Source organism: Esox lucius, chromosome 13 (assembly GCF_011004845.1).
Source record: "Esox lucius isolate fEsoLuc1 chromosome 13, fEsoLuc1.pri, whole genome shotgun sequence".
Taxonomy (NCBI): domain Eukaryota; kingdom Metazoa; phylum Chordata; class Actinopteri; order Esociformes; family Esocidae; genus Esox; species Esox lucius.
The window spans coordinates 17,431,739-17,444,166 of NC_047581.1; the positions used below are offsets into that span (position 1 = coordinate 17,431,739).

Sequence of the window (12,428 nt, forward strand, 5' to 3'; positions counted from 1 at the left end):
GGCTAAAGAACGGGTGGGTTACAGTTAGGTTGAAAGCTGAAGGACATTGCTAGGCCTAACAATTTTTTTTGAAATAATCTATTTTGCAGATTTATAATTTGCAGATTTATGGGTTGGTTGCAGGATTCAGAATTTAAACAGATTTTATAGTGCCCTAATATCCTGCAGGTGAACATCTGTCCCCATTAGAAGCTTTTTACACAAATGTACAGTCAATAATGTTTTTACTCTCATGTTAATGCTGGTCTGAATCAAATCAATTTAGTCTGGAAATTCACTTAACCTTTGTCCTCTTTTTGGCCTCTTTCACGGTCATGTCTTTCAGACCCATTAAATCTAATGAGATTCTGCCTCCAGAACGCGGTCGTGAAGTGGCCAAAGAGCTGGGAGTCCCATACTACGAAACAAGTGTTGTGGCTCAGTTTGGAGTAAAGGATGTATTTGATAATGCCATCCGTGCAGCCTTGATATCGCGGCGCCACCTGCAGTTCTGGAAGTCTCACTTGCGCAATGTGCAGCGCCCCCTCCTCCAGGCTCCCTTCTTGCCTCCCAAACCCCCACCACCAATCATCACTGTGCCACCTCCTCCCACCACAACTGAGGAGCATCCCGGACGTCTTCTGGAAGACCCACTGTGTTCTGATGTCATCCTAATCCTGCAGGAGAATCAGAGAATATTTGCCCACAAGATATACTTGGCCACATCCTCTTCTAAGTTCTACGACCTCTTCATCCTGAACGCCCGTTCTCAAGAGGCTGAGAAGCCCGCCCGTGCCACTGCTCTTTCTGGCCGTGAGCTACTGATGCGTGCTGCCAGCTTTGATGTGTGTGAAAGCCCTGACGAGGGCGACACGGCAAACCTGCGGGCCTGCACCAGTGACGATACCCTGAGGGACTCCGATGGGAGCCGGAGGGGGAGATTGCTGTCTACCTGGAGCAGGGCTTTTGTTAGCATGCAGGAGGAACTGGTGGATGACCCAGTGACTTACAGCCCCAGGCCTATGACCGTGGTGCACATGGACCAGTCTATGCAGCTGGGACCCTTCCGTGCTGTGTTGCGCTACCTGTACACAGGCCAGCTGGACGAGCATGAGAAAGAGCTAATGCACATTGCACACATTGCTGAACTGCTGGAAGTATTTGACCTTCGCATGATGGTGGCCAACATCCTTAACAATGAGGCCTTCATGAACCAGGAAATTACCAAAGCCTTTCATGTAAGGCGTACCAACAGAGTCAAAGAGTGCCTGGCCAAAGGCACATTCTCTGGTGAGAGCAAATTATAATCCTGAGGACTTTTACACTGTTATAAGAGTTTCCCCTCAGAGATACAGAGGTGAGGGGGAAAAAAACAGGATAGAATTTTTCTAAGACTTTTAGTATTACACTACGAAGAAGGTAGTAGCAGTATGATTTCTTTTTGTTTTCCAGATGTAGTGTTCAAGCTTGATGATGAAACGATCATGGCTCATAAGCCCCTGCTCATCTCCAGCTGTGACTGGATGGCAGCTATGTTTGGGGGACCCTTTGTTGAAAGCAGCACAAAAGAGGTTAGTCAATACTTTTCACCATCTTTCTTTAGCTACAGATTGTGAAGTTATATATTATTTGTTGTTTACCATAGAAAGAACAAAAAAACAAGTGAACACACAATTTAACTAAAGAACTTGTGTACTGGGAAGGAAAAATGTTGGGCCTCTTGTTGTCTCAGGTGCTGTTTCCTAACACAACTCGGAGCAGTATGAGGGCCGTGCTGGAGTATCTGTACACTGGGCGCTTCTGTTCCCGCACTGACCTGGATGCTATGGAGCTCATTGTCCTTGCCAACCGTCTTTGCCTCCCACACCTGGTTGCGCTTACAGGTAGGTACACCCTCAAACATAACACCATGTTGTTGGCACACTGAAATTATAATGCAGATATGTGTGTTGTGTTACAGTCACAGTAAGGCTAAATTACCTAACAAATGTTACATAAAGTCACAGAAAGTAATGTCTACTAGGCATGTATGTGTCTGTTTCTGTTACTTTGCATAATTCTCCTATGAGAATTAAGATTTGGTTTTCTGAATAGAAAATGTTAAGGTTTTATTATTTTGGTAATTTAACAGACCCTTTTACCCACCCTTGGTGTTTCAAGCTCGGCACACCAACAGAGTACATTTTTTTGTTTTGTTAATTTTGTGTTACAGCGCCATGCAAAAGTATTTAGTGGGTGTCACATTTATGAACTTAATTATTTTTGTTACTTCCTGAAATAGAATATTATAAAATGATGTCCAATGAGATGCTAAATATGCTGTGTCTTAACTGCTGTCCAAATCAATGTCTTCCTGCGGAACCACACAGGTCCGACACAAGCTTGCTATTATGTCGGACAGTCAACATGCTTTTGTGCTACTGTGTAAGGACCGTCAACATGTTGTTTTGGGTGTTACACAGGAAACGTGGGGAGATGAATGGCCACAATTGTCAGGGAAGCAATACCTGATATTTCCTGTTGTCTTACTTAAGTCACAAGTTGCTGATCTCTACTACAGTACCTAACACACCAAAAAATGTACAGTGTGAGTATGGCTGCCGCCCTGCAGCCATACAAGTTCAGAGGGTATGCTAACTACAGCATAATATATTATTGAGATAGTATATAGATAATGCAAATTTAAAGGATACATATGTTATAAAAATATATTTAATAATTAAGCTGCTTGTGATTATTTGTCACTTGGGAGCTGCTACAAACATAAACAAAGAGTGAGCGCGCAACTGGTTATGTCAATCAGTTAAGTGAAGACAGACAGGATAAGAAATAATTAGGAAAGATGTTCCCAGTTATTATACTACTCGAAATCCCATGGGCAATATGGTTCTGCAAACCAGGTGTTTAAAAAGTTGGAAGTCATGATTATATATTAAAGGTACAGTGTGTGGAATCCTTCCTCTAATGTTTACAAGACTGAATTTTAAACAATGACACAACTTGTCTCCTCCATCCATTTCCTTACCGAAAGAGAATAGGAATAGCTAGTCCCAGGGTGGTTTAGAGTGGGGGTACTGACTAGCTAGTGTCTAAACCGAAAATGAGGAAACCGCACATCAATGCAATAGGATAGACACACCGGCGATAACATTTAAATGTATCTCAGGCACTCTGAATTATTTTGTAGGAAACAATATTTGAAACTTTAACTTAAAACATGAACTGCCATTTATGCTAGTAAAAATCTTACATATGGCCCCTTTAAGACTTAGAACTTAATGTCAAGGCATGCTTTTCTTACCTCATCCCCCAGGAAGCAAACAATTTTTCAGTCAAATATTTTAAGTTAAATGAAGTATCTTAAATGTTGTATCTGTTATCTCTGCAGAGAAGAAAGTAATTGCATGATCTGAATGAAAACCTGTTTGCTTACTCTGATCTGCAGTTTGGCACTTTCTCACTTTTCCATACTACATAGCCTACCGGTCCCATGGTGCGAGCAGAGCTTAGTATTCTCTGTCTTGTGTTGGCATCAGATGAATTATCTATTGACCTCTTGCTTTTTGTGCACAAAAAATAAAATAATACAGCTTTACATTTAAAAAGGACCATCCATTTATTCTGGACATTTAAACCAAGTGAATAAATATATTTTAATCAATGCTTTCTTCCATCACGATACACTATGTGGTAAACTGATATATTTGGTCAGTGTGCTTAATTTAATAAAAAGTTTACATTTAAATTGGTCAGTTGTTTTGAAGCCTTAGCCGAGACATAAAGGGGAAACAATAGCATTGATCCTTAATAAAACATTTTCACTTACTAGGATTGCATCCGACAGCTACAATTTATAATTCATTAAAATTAGAGAATTGTTAAAGAATTTGAGCACTTTTGCAAATCAATGTATTTTTATGCCTCATGGTTCAGAGCTATACACAGTTACAGTACTAATGGAGGCAGCTGTGATGGGGGCTGATATTGACGGAGATGTGCTGGTGTACCTGGATATGGCTCAGGTATGACCAAAACCTTGTTGTTATTACAATTTTCTGGCTAATAGAACTTTATATTGTTACTTCAACCTCAATTGTTTCTAATGTAAAGCTTCTAGCTACAATAGTCATTTACATCATTAACAATTTCTACCCTGTATTTCTGGTAAATTTGATGTTATTTTAATGGACAAAAAAATCTACTTTTCTTTTGAAAACAAGGACACAAATGACCCCAAACTTTTTATTGGTTGTGTGTGCTACATGTCTTTTGAAATGTCTCATGTCTCTGGCAGTTCCACTGTGCCCAACAACTGACTGGCTGGTGCCTTCACCACATCTGCACCAACTATAATAGTGTCTGCCGGAAGTTCCCTCGTGACATGAAGGCCAAGTCCACAGGTAATACCGGTGAAACATAAGCTAAATATATCTGCATGAAGGGGCTCCAAAATGGCACAGGAGTCTTTAGTCACTGGCTTGCAGTACAGCATCATTGCAGCCAGGAGTCCAGGTGCTGGTATTGCAACGGTGCTCAGCAGTCTTTTGGAAAAGGGAAGAAAATCAGACAGGTTTGTAGTGTCATAGTCAGTCTTTGTGGCTGGTCAGATGCTTGCATTGCTGTTGGCTGGCAGGTTTGTGGAGTGATGGATACATATTCTATATTACAAGAAATGTATTACAAAAAAAACTGAAACTGCGCTATGTTACCAGCAAATATTTTTTATTACAGATACTTTTCAAAAACAAGTGGATTACTTTTAAGATTAATAGATTTATAATCAGAAGTTATGTCTACTGAAAATATATAATTTCAATTACACAGTTGTCTGTTTTCTCTTTGGCTGTTTTCTCAATTACCATTTAAATTAACTGTAAAAAATGACAGATAAAACTTTAAGATTATTCTGCCGTCCTTAGCGAAACAACAGGATCATTGAAGACAAACAAACGGAATGGCCCAGTAATGAATTGCACTTCATGGCTGGCATTTCAACAATCAATTTCTGTTGACTGTTGAAAGCTTTTTAACATTTTATCGGTTTCCGTTTAAAGAAGAATAGAACTGGATCATAACAGTTCAGTGCAAGTTATGTTTGCCAAGGGTGAAGGTGCTGTAAGCCTCCGAAGATTCAACTTGACATTTGAAGAAGCACTTGCAGGCAAGCATAATAATTTGGTAATAATTTGGTGTGCATGCTTCTGCTTTAGACCAATAAAGTTATATGTATATGTATGTAATATATATAAACTGAAGGTAGTGTCTAAGATGGCGGCAGATTATTTTCAACATAATCTCACTGTCGAAAATGCAGATTTATGGTCGCTACCATTAAACTTGTTTCCGGTTTCACAAGCCTATTTCTGTCATTATTTAGTACATGTGCACCTTGAGGTAATCACCAAGTGGATTCCTGCAACCTCCTAGCAAGAGGACTAAATAGATACATTTCTGTTCAAAGAAGAAATTGTCAGGAACATAACAGTTCAATGCAAGGGTGAAGCTGCTGTAGCCCTCCCAAGAATCTACTTGAAGAAGCACATGAAAGCAAGGATAAAGCACTATAGCCCAGCGTGAATGGTGTAAGCCAGTGCGAGGTACTGTGGCTGTGCATCTTGATAAGTGGGGGAGGTGAAGTCTGCTAAAGATTAACATGCCTCCACTAAACAACCTTTGGAAAAAAGAAGAAAATGTTGGTGTTTGCAGGTGAGTTATTAGGACTTGAGGTCTTAGCAATACCTTGCATCACACAAAATTACATTAAAAAAAGGTAAAACTGCACTGAAACCTGAGCTTCTCAATACTGTTACCTACTGAGATCTACAGTCCTGTAGGTTCTCCCAACTGCTGTTCTGACTAACTTATTAATGTTGTCTTCCAATTAATTATTCTTGGTGTGTTAGATTTGAAACTACACGTTAGCTCTCCAGGAACAAGAACAGCCCTGGCCCTTACTCTAAATGCTTTATCAAAGCTTAAAATTTGATGCGTCCAAATAATCAGTTTCTCCATCAATACAGTAATGAACGTTTGCAAAAAAGTTTTTTATTTAAATTTGATTAATGGCTTATTTATCAAATAATACATCCAAAGGATTATACTGTATAAGCTGCTCCAATAATAAATACAGTACCTGACTGGCAATTACAATTTAGCAGGGTTTGTTTTCATGTATTAACGAATGAAGAGACTAGGCAGTTCTTCACAACTGAGATTTACTTGGCTAAGATAGCTAGCTAGCTACCGAAATCAGTTAGTTTTCAAAACAGCTTTCACTCTGTTTGTCACTTAAGATGTTGTCATGACCAGGGCTGTTTGTATATTATTATGGATTAATTAGTTAACCTATTTTAAAATACCAGCTTTTCAGGTTTTGTTAACTAACATTGCAGGAAAATCTAGATTGTATTGAGTTCAGATTCAGGTTATAGTTTAACTAAGCTCATAAGGCATTTATATTTAATATTCCTGAAGTATCAATAGGTATACAGACTCAACATATCAACGTAGGATTCAAGCTTTGGTACATTTGTCTGTTACAAATGATCAATAATGGTTGTATCATAACCATAATAATATTAGGCAAAATAAATTATTTAGTTTTCTCCCTGATTGCAGTCACCCTTTTATGCACTTTATTTGTGAAAGCACTAACAGTGTCATAGTTAAGTAAAACTTTTTTGTGCTTTTGTTTTTTCAGAGGATCCATAACAATCATTGGAAGACCCTGAATAGGAAGTCCGGCAGATGATATGGTGGAGTGCAGAGATGCACAGGCATCTATGGCAGGCCAAATAGGGTCATTCCATACACCTTTAAAACAAGCCAAATTCCAACCAGGTTGACCACATACCTCACAAAGTTGTGTTAATAATCTGGTATTTGACTTCATCGTAGAGGATGTTCAACCCTATTCATTGGTAGAGATTTCTTCATTCTGCATGCTAGTTGAATATAAAATATAAAAAAATAAAATAATTGTGATTGTGTTCATTTGTCCAATTGTGTATGAAAATGGTTGCAATTCCTAAACGTTCCATACGATGCACTTCAATTGCATCTCAGCTTTTTATTTCAAATCCATTGTGATGACGTACAGAGCCCAAATTATGAAAATTGTGTCAGTGTCCAAATATTTCCGGACCTAACTGTACATATATACACACACCAGTTTTTCGGCAACATTCATGTTGCTGAGTTACAAAGACATCTGTTGTTGTTATAATGTTTGGGATTTGATCTGATGTGACCCAGGTTGTAGATTTTCAAACATCTATATGCATTTCATTTGAGTGTACTGTGTGGCTCATTACATAAACATTTCAATTTTTGTGTTTTAGAAGATGCCCTTATTTGGAGCATTCTGTAGATGTCAGTAATGTCAGTTTAATTTAAGTCCCAAATTCACCAAAATAAGCTGCATGCATTTTTTCAAACAACAAATATTTTTATATATATGATTGCCTCAGATGTGATGAAGGGAATGCATAGCTATGTGTCCTCTAAGCCACTGTTATGCTTTTGCTCCTGTACACACAGTGGCCATCAATCCACCAATTAAACTATAATTGACTTAAATAAGGGTGACCTTTCTATTCCATGTTTTTGTGTGCTTTTCCTGTTTTACATGTCCTATTGTAGTTTTAGAAAAAGTGCACTGCAGCAATTTTATGTGGGGATTGATACATTTTGGCCACATTATGTTATTGTTTTTGTAATCCAAAAGTTACATTTCAGATTACAATTTTGGAGGGGTAACTAGTAACTGTTAAAGATAACATTCATATGGTGACCTGCCCAATCCATTTGGCTGGAGGACCCGGTCTCCTCCAAGTGTATATGCTCTGATGGATACATTTGGATTTACATTTGAGTATTTGTTTTTATGCTATTGTATTTTTATATATTTTTTATTTTTCTTTATAAAGCACATTGAATTTCATAACATAAGTATTTGATCACCTACCAACCAGTAAGAATTCCGTCTCTCACAGACCTGTTAGTTTTTCTTTAAGAAGCCCTCCTGTTCTCCACTCATTACCTGTATTAACTGCACCTGTTTGAACTTGTTACCTGTATAAAAGACACCTGTCCACACACTCAATAAAACAGACTCCAACCTCTCCACAATGGCCAAGACCAGAGAGCTGTGTAAGGACATCAGGGATAAAATTGTAGACCTGCACAAGGCTGGGATGGGCTAAAGGACAATAGGCAAGCAGCTTGGTGAGAAGGCAACAACTGTTGGCGCAATTATTAGAAAATGGAAGAAGTTCAAGAGGACGGTCAATCTCCCTCGGTCTGGGGCTCCATGCAAGACCTCACCTCGTGGGGCATCAATGATCATGAGGAAAGTGAGAGATCAGCCCAGAACTACCTTCACCACAGTCTCAAAGAAAACCATTAGTAACACACTACGCCGTCATAGATTAAAATCCTGCAGCGCACGCAATGTCCCCCTGCTCAAGCCAGCGCATGTCCAGGCCCGTCTGAAGTTTGCCAATGACCATCTGGATGATCCAGAGGAGGAATGGGAGAAGGTCATGTGGTCTGATGAGACAAAAATAGAGCTTTTTGGTCTAAACTCCAATTGCCGTGTTTGGAGGAAGAAGGATGAGTACAACCCCAAGAACACCATCCCAACCGTAAAGCATGGAGGTGGAAATATCATTCTTTGGGGATGCTTTTCTGCAAAGGGGACAGGATGACTGCACCGTGTTGAGGGGAGGATGGATGGGGCCATGTATCACAAGATCTTGGCCAACAACCTCCTTCCCTCAGTAAGTGCATTGAAGATGGGTCGTGGCTGGGTCTTCCAGCATGACAACGACCCGAAACACACAGCCAGGGCAACTTAGGGGTGACTCCGTAAGAAGCATCTCAAGGTCCTGGAGTGGCCTAGCCAGTCTCCAGACCTGAACCCAATAGAAAATCTTTGGAGGGAGCTGAAAGTCAGTATTGCCCAGCGACAGCCCCGAAACCTGAAGGTTCTGGAGAAGGTCTGTATGGAGGAGTGGGCCAAAATCCCTGCTGCTGTGTGTAAACCTGGTCAAGAACTACAGGAAACGTATGATCTCTGTAATTGCAAACAGTGGTTTCTGTACCAAATATTAAGTTCTGCTTTTCTGATGTATCAAATACTTATGTCATGCAATAAAATGCACATTAATTACTTAAAAATCATACTATCTGATTTTTTGGATTTTTGTTTTAGATTCCGTCACTCACAGCTGAAGAGTACCTATGATAAAAATGACAAACTTCTACATGCTTTGTAGGTGGGAAAACCTGCAAAATCGGCAGTGTATTAAATACTTGTTCTCCCCACTGTATCTCTCTTCATTTGAACCTACTAATTTTGGGCCATGACTCTTGCAGAAAACCAGGACTACTTTGAGAAGCACCGCTGGCCACCAGTGTGGTTCCTGAAAGAGGACGACCACTACCAAAGAGCACGGAAGGAGCGGGACAAAGAGGACTACCTGTACCAGAGGAGGCAATGTAAACGCAAGTGGCTGTTCTGGAACCTTCCATCTACTCCCTCTGCCAACGCCTCATCTTCTGGTTCCAATTCTGTCATCTAATTGGTTCTCAGGGTACATACAAGGCTGTCTGTGGGGATATGTAGAGATTACTTGAGAAAGCTGAGTATCAGCACTTTTGGCCAGGCCTAGGTCCACTAATTCAGGCCCTTCCTCTTCTCATTTCCATCTGCAACCTAGCTACACACTCCAAGATTTGCAAGGTCAGCTATATTGGATAATGAATTAAATGAGGCTCTATTGTTTTTTGTATTAACATATACTGTCATATTGCAATGCAAAACAATGAAGCTCAAACTACTAAGATTAGCTGCATTTTAACATTTTGAGCTCTCAATATGAAATTCCTGCATACACTATCAGGGGGAACTGCACAAGTCACAAGGAGATTTTGCTTTAAGGTACAGACTGTGATCCTAAGCATGATAATCCCTGATTGACTTGAATTGACTTGCTAGTGTTTAGCCGCTGCACCAGACAAATGATTGGCATAGCAACACAGAAATCAAATCTCAGTAACACAACACTTGGCCGTTAAGTGTTTGTACAAACTACCGAACCTGGCTGTATGTAGTAACCACTCAAAATAAATAAAATACATCAGGTCTGCATTTCAGATTATTTATTAATATGTGACACTGCTCTAGACCGCCTGCAAATAGGAAAACACTTAGTGTACAGAAGTATGTCTTAAATTATTTGCTTTGAAGCCAGTCAACTTTTGTGTAGTTACTCTATATCTAATACACATTTCTCAACTGAAATCTACTATGTGAGTGTAAACACATACCCCGGTATACATGTGATGTTCTCTTGTGACATGTGGCTACTTGAAAGAAAAGGGCTTTCTTTTACAAAGCCACAGTTAAAATCTGTTGTTAAGATGCAAGACTCACAGAATATGAATCTGTTGTTAAGATGAGTATCACAGAATATTGTTCAGCATTTACTGAACAAATAATGGAATGACTTGATAAACAAAATTGAATTACTTTGCTAAGTTTTCTTTTCCTTCAAATCTGCAATGGTAGTTTATCAGGATGGTCTGATATACTATATTTAGCCACATATCTTGAACCATAGCGATGAATGGTTAATGCCACTGTCAACCAGAGCATTGTCATTCCACATTATATAGCAATGCATCAGCTTCTTTTCAGAAACCTGTAGGCCAACTCCTAGTCTTAAAGTGTCCACATGTATAGCATGTCCTCCTTTGGTACAGTGGTGTCACAGGCTATACAAGCATGGCGGTGTCTGTACTGAGAAAGACTTTGCCTGTTAGAAGTTTCCCTTTTTTCATATAGGATATCCCTGTGACTACATTTTGTTGGTTGATTCAGAAGTACAACTGTCCTTAGTTTTGTTATTTATCTATAAATGCTTTCTCACAACCCTAATAATGGCCTGTTCTCAGATTGCACCTGTATCAGCAACCTGATGAGAGCACTGAGCGAGGCAACAATTATAATGTGCACATAGGTGTCATGATATATGTCAAAAAAAATCATATGCTGAGAATAATAACAGCACTACTAGAAGTTGTTAGGAAGGTGGGTGAAGAATGGCAATGTTGACCCAAAATTATAGTCAGACATTTAGCAAAGCAGAAGTTGTTTTAAAGCCCCACAGCAGTAGAAATCCCTGTTTCAGACATGAAAGACAATAGCCAGAGCTTACCCATACATTTAAATGTCATAATTTTAGCCAGTGTCATATATTTGATATTAAAATAGTAAATACTAATGTCCCACTTTGATTTTTCAGTCAAAATGTGTTATGTCTTTTCCTATGAGATGACCTGCACATTCTTGTCAAGATTTTATTTTAAAATGCTACCACCCAGCAGCATGGCCATGTTTATTAATAAATCAGTGTTGGTCTATATCTTCGAGGTGAAACTGACATACAGCATTTCACAGTAGGTGACATTTATTAGATTTTTGTAAACCAAACCGAGGTAGAGATGCAAATGTATTCACCTCAACCTGTTTCCTGTGAAGTTATAATCCACTGGAAAACATGGAAAATGTAATGAATTTTTTGGTATTTTTTGAGAATGTAATATGCAAAAAAGTATTCGCGAAAGTATTCAGACCCTTGATCAACTCTCTGATAATACTGAATTACAAATTCTACAATTACATTTTCATATTTTTTTCATTTTATTTTAAAACAACTCAAAATCAATTACTTTACAGTGACATTGGTTTCATGCTGTGAAATATTTGTAAGGGAAATAACAAACTGAAGTATATTTCTTACATAATTCCTCTATCGAGGACACAAAAGTCACTGGCCACCACCTGTGAAACATTTAAATTGCTATGACTTTTATGGATAAAATTCCCCTGTTGAAGGATCATTGATGAGGCTGTGAATCAGGATGAAACTGATGACCAAAGGGCATTATCAAGATATCAGAGATTATGTAATACAACTGCATAGATCAAGGAAATTATACAAAATAATGTATAAGTGATTGGATTTCCTAGTGAGCATAGTTGGGTCAATTATTAACAAGTTGGAAGCAACATTGCGCCATGCAGACACTGTCAAGAATAGTCTGTCCCTCAAAACTCAGCACTCAAACAAGAAGAACTTGTAAGAGAAGCCTCAGACAGGCTAGCATTCTTTTAGTCAATTTGAAGGAGCTTAACAGTTTAATTAGAGTGGACTAATGGTTCAGTCACAAACATCAAGTCCCCCAAAAGCATGTGTGAAAATGTGTTATGTTCTGATGAAACCAAGGTTGAACTTTTTGACCATAATTCCAAAAGGTATGTTTGGCACAAAAACAACACTGCACATCACCCAAAGAACACCATACCCACAGTGAAGCATGGTGGTGGCAGCATCATGCTTTGGGGCAGTTTTTCTTCAGCTGGAACCGGGGCCTTAGTCAGG

The 12,428-nt window shown here is 39.0% G+C and overlaps 1 protein-coding gene across 5 annotated transcripts in view; it reads left to right on the forward strand.

Annotated features, from left to right (window-relative positions):
• rhobtb2a (Rho related BTB domain containing 2a) overlaps positions 1-12,146 on the forward strand; it is a 31,307-nt gene extending 19,161 nt beyond the window's left edge. For all 5 annotated transcript variants that reach the window (XM_020052869.2, XM_010875995.3, XM_010875998.3 and 2 more), the window contains exons 5-10: positions 326-1,269; positions 1,432-1,550; positions 1,712-1,862; positions 3,913-4,001; positions 4,274-4,379; positions 9,358-12,146. In XM_020052869.2, the coding sequence (XP_019908428.1) occupies positions 326-1,269; positions 1,432-1,550; positions 1,712-1,862; positions 3,913-4,001; positions 4,274-4,379; positions 9,358-9,563 (1,615 nt within the window). In that variant the 3' untranslated portion in view covers positions 9,564-12,146. The remainder of the gene's footprint in view (positions 1-325; positions 1,270-1,431; positions 1,551-1,711; positions 1,863-3,912; positions 4,002-4,273; positions 4,380-9,357) is intronic.
• Positions 12,147-12,428: the final 282 nt, after the last annotated feature.